Source organism: Bison bison, unplaced genomic scaffold (assembly GCF_000754665.1).
Source record: "Bison bison bison isolate TAMUID 2011002044 unplaced genomic scaffold, Bison_UMD1.0 scf7180017864230, whole genome shotgun sequence".
Lineage (NCBI taxonomy): Eukaryota > Metazoa > Chordata > Mammalia > Artiodactyla > Bovidae > Bison > Bison bison.
In genome coordinates, this window is record NW_011494802.1 from 1,724,135 (window position 1) to 1,731,445 (window position 7,311).

The 7,311-nt window shown below is 49.7% G+C and overlaps 1 protein-coding gene across 1 annotated transcript; it reads left to right on the forward strand.

The window, feature by feature from the left end:
- The first annotated feature begins 1,249 nt into the window (after positions 1–1,249).
- On the forward strand, positions 1,250–7,124 carry LOC104993053 (protein FAM205A-like). Its single transcript, XM_010846136.1, has 4 exons — positions 1,250–1,390; positions 2,053–2,098; positions 2,363–2,423; positions 3,374–7,124. The coding sequence occupies exons 1-4, from the start codon at positions 1,250–1,252 to the stop codon at positions 7,122–7,124; spliced, it is 3,999 nt and encodes a 1,332-aa protein (XP_010844438.1).
- The last annotated feature ends 187 nt before the right edge of the window (positions 7,125–7,311 follow it).

Here is a 7,311-nt window from a genome sequence, read left to right on the forward strand (position 1 = left end):
ATGTATGCATTGGAGAAGGAAATGGCAACCCACTCCAGTATTCTTGCCTGGAGAATCCCAGGGACAGAGGAGCCTGGTTGGGCTGCTATCTATGGGGTTGCATAGAGTTGGATACGACTGAAACGATTTAGCAGCAGCAACAGCAGTCTTCAGTTGGGTGAAAGATTAGATACTGGAGGAAGGACCAAGGAGTATCTTCAGAGATTTTGAGCTCAAGGATTTTTGGCTGTGAGACCACTGTCACCAGGGAAAGATTTTTTTCCTCAAAGAAACTTAAAAATTAGAGTGTTAGAGAAATATGACAATATCCACAGAGGTCAGGTAAGTAACATAAATGTGTAAATAAATGGTCAGCATATAGGAGTGATGGGCCCGGGTGATGAATTAGAAAACAACTGGCTTGCTTAAAGTTTTAAAAAATTCTAGTTAAAAAACAAGCAAACAAACAAAATTCCTTTAGGCAAACAGCAGACATCCAGAATAGATGAGTAGATCTAACCACAATCAGCAACTACTTTATGACTTAAAAGTCAGAAGTGGTCACTGACACATCTCTGCAGGTACACACCTCTGCAGGTACACATCTCTGCAGGTACGCATCTCTGTGAGAAGACAGAATTCTGTAACATAGTTAAAAACAGCTCTAGAAAACTAACTCTTAAAAGAGATGCACAAGGAAATCTCATTAATATGTCTCAGTGGAAGGCAATGTTTACAGTCTCTTCTCACTCATCCGCAAGCTTGAGGCCACACAGTCTGGGAGGCATTCCTTTCTGATTCCCACAATGTCGTTTTAAAGATGCTACCACTTTTACCTGTCCCTGCCACTTCAGCCATGGTCCCTTCATACACCTCTGATTTCCCATCACCTACTGCCTGTAACATCAAAGCTCTCCATTTCCAAGCCATAACCAGACTGGCCATCAGGCTGGTGGAGGGTATGGAGAGTGAAGACAGAGTGGGACCACAGACACTGCCTGTGAGTGGCACCTTCATTCCTTACAACCAGACCCCCTCATCTGCAGACGGAATTACCACATGGACTTCCTAGACAGGTGAAGCTCTCTGACACCATACCTACCTTGTGGAACAGAAGGGCTTTGTGATGCAGTCTGGTGGCTTGGTTCCATCATCTGTGAGGTTGGAGACAGCAATGTGTAGCAAGCATTGGAAGTCAGTAGGTGCCAGGACTCTGAATGCCTACATTCATAGGGATGGTTGGTCTCCTCGTGATTATGAGGTTTAGACCATGATGAGCCAGACTTTTGTTCTCTGGGATTTGGGGTATCCCCTATATACCTATGGCTCCATCTTCATTATTATTCTAATCATCTGGCAAGTGAAAAAGAGTTACCATGGATTAACGGAACATAAAAGGAGCTGCTGCCGGGTAGGGAAACACTATGACCAGGACTGAACTAGTTAAGCCTTAGATAAGATGCGTTAAGCTCCCAGTGTCTTTCCTTTTATCCTTCCTCTCAACCTGTCTACCTCCCCACCCATATTATTATTTTTTTTTTACCATCCATTAGTTACTCTTATATGGTATTTCTCTTCTCAGCGCCTAGAAATCATTTCTTACCAGACCATCCCTGCAGTATATTCTAATTGAAAAATCAAGAACATCTCTATCTGGCTTGGGTTGAGACTTAGATGAAATGGATTGTGCCTCACTGGATCTTAGAAGACTTCCCTTTATGGGAGATTTTTCTGGTTTGTGGTCCATTAAGGCATTTGTAAATTGAAGTCCTTTGGTTATTAAATCTACACAACTTTATTCTGTTCCACCCTTTCTCTTGTTCCATTATAAGCTTGATACAGAACTTCTCTTAGGAAATAAATGGGAGGTGTGGAGGACAGAAGAGCCTCAAAATGAATCAGAAATAAGACAAATATTGAGACAAAAAAAATATGAGTATGAAAAGTTAGGAAATTAAGTAAAATACAGGTAAATTAAAAAGGATTAGGTAATCTATATTAGCTTTGTCTTGGTTTGGACGTGAAAAAGAAAATGGTGTCCCAACTTCACACTCCAACTCTTTTGTCTTTAAGCGTCACCGAAAAGTCAGACAAAGGGCTAGAGATGCAGCATCAAGAGGTAAAGTCCTAGTCTCTGCCCTGACTTCCCTCCCCTGGGGGTGAAGTTCCCATGGACCCTGTCCCCCCAGTGACCCTTAGTGCCAGGCACCAGGTGCTCTAACTGCTGAAGGCTCCAATCCCCAAGTTGACAGATTCTCCCAGAAGACTTTTATGGGGGTGGGGTAGGGGTCTGCAGTCTCCTGTCGTTCAAGGCTTTTAGATTCCTGTAGGATGTCCCTGAATCCCCTTCTGTTCTGTGTAACACTGTCTCCTGGTTTATCAGCTAGGAGACATTCCCGGAAAGAAGCTGACAAGCTGTGGGAGCTGCTCTCAGTCATGCGAAGGTGATCTCTTGCTCTTTGCAGTCTCCCACCTCCTAGTATGGCCTGTGGTAATTTCTGTGTTTGGCCTGCGGCAGGGTTGGGCAGAAGGAGAATGGCTGAGAGGGAGCCAGACACATGGAGCCTGGAGCCCTGGGTGAGAGTTGGTGGAGGAGAGGGTGGGGTCAGACGTCTCAGTGGAGAGGGGTCTTCCAGCTGTGCTCTGGGCTAGGCTCACAAAGGTGCTGGAAGTCAGGATTTGACAGAATTTAATGATGTGGGTTTTCTCCCAACCATGAGACAAGTTACCCAGTCAGGAGAGTGGATAGTTAAGTGCATAAACAAGTCATCGTTTTCACATTCTCTTTACAGCCGCTCCCTTTCAAGGGCAGACCCCTGGACCCTGCTGACATTACCTCCTCTGGTTCTGTCTTCAGGGAGGCCAGTTCCTGGGACAACCCTCAGGCAGGAGCTTGTCATATTATCCCCTTCTTAAGAGCTCTGCAGAATGAGGAATTGGCTCTTAAGAGATGTGTGCATCTAATCCCCAGAATGCAGAGCTCCCACAGGACTTCCGTGGCCCCAAGCGAGGCTGACTCCAGGTTCTACCTGGTGATATCTCTGGTGCTGCCCCATCAGCTAACCATTGGCTCCCCCACCTGCCTGGTTCCCTTCTCCTAATTCAGCTTCTCAGCACAGGTCAGCAGAGAGCTCACCCGCCTCCCAGTTTCTCAAGGCCCTGTATTTCCATCCGTTGTCTGAGACCTTGCCCAACAAGCTCCAGGCTCTCAGCCCAGCCCACTACAGCTTGCCAAATGACATTTCCCTAGGAAGAAAAGTAGACACTTAAACACCCAGTGGTTGCAGGCCCCAGAGTTTACTGGACTAGGGGAGGGCAGGCCCAGGGCCACACACTGGCCAAGAGTAACAAACTGTCCATCAGTAACATACATTTGCTATGTTTCCCTTCCCAGCCAGGGCTGGCTACCTCAGGAGGGGAATGTGCGGCAGATCCTGTGTGCAGATCCCTGCTGCCAAACCTGCAACACCATGGCTCTGGAGATTCAGCAGTTGTTGGGTGAGAACACCCTGATCTCCCCCACTTCAGGGGATACCTCTCAGGGCTCTTCTTGCCAAGAGGTTTTGTCCATGTCTAATGTGACTTTTGAGCAGAGTCTGGAGCATCGTTCCCCACACTCCAAAGACCTTTCACTTCCATCTGCAACCCTCACAGTGTCACAGAAATCCTTAGTCCAGTCAGTGGCCCAGTCACCTGGTGCAGCCGGCATCCATGATTACTGGGCTGAACATCTCAAGCTAAGGCAGGGATTCCAAGTGCTAGAGGGTCCCTCAGGGACTGAGGAGCCTAGAATTTCAGTGAATCTGCAGGAGATGATGCAGAACAACCTCAGCCTCATCTGTGGGAACCAAGTCCAGCAGCCCTTAAATCCCCAGGTCTCTCTGCTGACCCTGAAACAAGAAATTACTACCCTGACACATCCAGTGGCCTTGCCGATGGTCACTGTCCTCCCTGCCCACCTGCCGTTCCTGAGTCCTGAAGTCCTGAGACTTCTTGAGGTCCATGTGAAAAAATGGACGCATTTCCAGAGGTGGGGGCTCCCCAGGCGTGTAGAAGAGTCCCTGAGGCAGCTGATGCCAAAGCCGCCACTATTTTACCAAACTGTATATAAGCAACCAGTTTCTTTCATCCACAATAATACTTCTCGTTTCTCTGTTGAGAAATTTGGGACCATTTCATACCAGAACTGGGGTTCAGGTATGGCTGGCCAGCCTACCCAGGCCTTCTGGGTTTCTGAATGGTGCATTACAGATCCAGAACAAAGACGCCTCTACCAGCAAATTCCCAACCATAAGGTTTTAGCCTTGCCCTCTTCAGCCGTTAAAGAATTAAGTGGCCTCTATCTAATGTCTGGGCAACAGGCTAGTGACTCAGTGGGCCCCGTGCAGCCAAAATACAGCCAGCTATTCTGTGGCCTGCCTTCTCTGCACAGTGAGTCACTGGTTGACACCTTCTTGGCTTCTCAAGGCCTCTCCAACGATGAGAGCATGTCCAAGCCCCACTTGAAGGATCCCTTTCTCTTCAAGGAACTCTCCTTCTTCCCTTTGCTGCCTAAAACTCCAACCCAGTCAACTCCACTCTCTTCTCTGTCTTCACAAGATTGTGTTGCTCCGTCTGCTCACCAACAAGCTCACATCAATGTCCCATTTCTGACTCTGGACGAGTGTGAAGCCTTGGAGTGGCACCTGCTGCAGAGGCAGCTCCAGCTTCAGTGGGACTTGCCAGATGTTTTCCAGAGAGATCAACATGTCCAGAGCCCCGTGGAGTGTAAGCCTGGTGACAAAGCCCAGTCTTCTGAGACTCTGAAAACTTTCTGGCCGGGGAAGCATGTCTCAGTCCTCACAAGGGAGCTACTCTTCCCGCAGCACACCAGGAGGGTGCTGGAATACCACCTCCAGAGACAGCTGATTCACCACCGCTGGGGCCTGCCCCAGAAGATCCAGCAGTCCATCCAGTTGCTCCTGTCCCCCACTAATCAGCAGACTATATCCTGGAGCAGCACAGCCCTAGACAGTGTGAATGGCCCCCAGCCTACATCTCTGGAGGCCACTGGAGCTGATGACCCATTCTCACCTATTGTGGACGCATTGTCAGTCCCCATGCCACACTTATTTGACCAGGCCAAGGCAATATTGCAGGGCCATATCGACTCCAAATGTGGACAAATTCACCAGGGCAACATCCCTGCCTGTGTATATAGTTCTTGGGAGTGCATAATTCCTGGGGGCCTAGAAGTGACTCCCTTCAGCTGCATCCTGGAAAGCAAGCCCCTGGAACTCCAGGCAGCAGCTGACCAGGACCTTCAACAGGAAGTTATACCCGGGATGCCAGTGGCCCTTGATAAGCAGCAACAGGTCTCACCAAAAGCTGTCACTGAACATCCTAAGCTGCCCGGAGTCCTGTCAGAGGCAGCCATTGAGAAACTGGAGATAACTTTACGGCACAAGTATCTGGCCTTCTTGTCAGGGCTGCCTGCTCTTTATTGTGTGGCTCTCTCCAGGGCCATGGCCCCAGCAACCACGTCAATCACATCCCCAGCTATGATCACAGAGATGGTGCCTGAGCCTGTTGAATTCTCAACAGAACCTCTGACTCAAGTGACCTCGCCTGAAGAGCAGGGTCCAAGTCCTGGGCCAGGCTTTCAAGAGGCAAGTGAGGCTCTTTCAAACACTGCAGAAGAATTCCAGGTTGATGCGCAGGTGAAAGGAGTAGTTGAGATGCTGCCTATAGAAAGCCAAACAGAGCCTGAGAGGCCCTCTTCACTTGGGAAGCACATCTTGGCCAAAATGAATTTCCATCTGAGAAAGAAGATCCTAGAGGCACAAATTGGAATTCCCTTAAAGGCAAGAGAGTCCAGGGAACAAGTTGTAGGAACGTCAGAGGATGTATGTACACAGGAGTCTCTTGAGAGTTTAAACAACCAAGGACAACCACTGCTCCAGGAACTCCCTATCCCACCAGATGTGCCATGTGCCCCAGACCCAGAGTGGCTCCACCTCAAAGAACAGCTGGCCACTGAGTCAAAGGCGGTGCACCAGAAACAGAAGCAACCCAGTTCCAGCATAGTACCCCATAGTTCTGTCCACTGGGCTTCCAGTATCTTAGTCAGTGGGGACATGACAGAGGCCCAGGTGCTTTGTGTTCAGCTGGAGGCCAGTGTGAACAACCCCAGTCTGGAGGAGCCTTGGAGCCCTGAGCCCCGGAGCCCTGAGCTCCATAGTCCTGACAAGAGCAAGGACTCAGCCCAAGTCCCTACACTGGCAGAAAAGAGAGAGGAGCCAGGCAAACCCAGATTGGCTGGGGACCATGGAGAAGGTGATGCTGGGTTCACACTCTCCTCCACAAGAGAAAAAAGCCACTCTGTTGAAGGCCAGAGGCCAGAAAGGATACTTCTGAATAGGACACCCCGCAGCCCCTGGCAACGGAGACATCGCTTTCACCTTGATGCTTCCTGTCAACATAGTCCTCGGCATCACCCTCAGCCTAAACCCCCAGAGCTACCTCCTGGAGTCCCTAGGGGGAAGGATTCTCAGAAGAAGGACCTGCAAGACAGTCAAGCCAAGCTCAGTGTTATCCTCAAACCAGCAAGGGTTCCCGAGAATGCCCAGCCTGTGGTGCCCCAAGCATCACGAGGCCAGCCTTTCCCGGGCCAGCTCAATGTGGGTAAGCCATTGGAGGGCCAAGCTTTACAAGGTCAGGTCTTTCCGAGGCAGGTAGTTCAAGGCCATACTCAGAAGAGGCCCAGCCTTCCAGAATATGGCCTGATAAATAAGATGAAATCTCTTCTGCACTGTATTACACCCAAGACAAAAGGCAAAGGGCATGAGGCATCCATGTCCTCTGCATCTGAGAAAGTGGCCAGCACCAGAAAAGAAAATGTGGAAAAAAGCTTGGCTCCAGCCAAAAGTCCCAAGGGACGAACTAAGACAGAGAAGACAAGAGGGGACCCCAAGGCCCAGTTTCCACCCCCTGAGAAGCAGATAGGCCTGGTCTTCACGGACATACCCCGGTCCCTGGACAGCAAGTTCTGGCACCACTCCCACTCGCATCAACTCCACTCAGCCTCTGTTCTGAGCACCCCCCACCACTGCCCTCGGCACTGTCCTCGAGTGGCTTGTGCCACCCAACCAAAGAACCCACCCTAACTCTCAGCTCTCACCTCTCACCTCGGAAGGAAACTCTAGTCTGCTCAAGAAGACCCAACACAGTCAGAAGACTTTGTAGTCTCCCCAGTGTCTGCATCCCTTGAGGAGGACTGCTCCTGTCATTTTTATTAATGTGCAGGTGGGCAGAATACCACCCCAATACACTTTATATATCTCTAAGCAGAGG

Excerpts from the sequence above, each read along its gene's own strand:
- LOC104993053 (XM_010846136.1), top strand. The coding sequence starts at position 1,250 with ATGATGAGCCAGACTTTTGTTCTCTGGGATTTGGGGTATCCCCTATAT. Across the intron at positions 2,099-2,362 it reads TAGAGATGCAGCATCAAGAG|CTAGGAGACATTCCCGGAAA; the intron begins GTAAAGTCCTAG and ends CTGGTTTATCAG. Across the intron at positions 2,424-3,373 it reads CTGCTCTCAGTCATGCGAAG|CCAGGGCTGGCTACCTCAGG; the intron begins GTGATCTCTTGC and ends TTCCCTTCCCAG.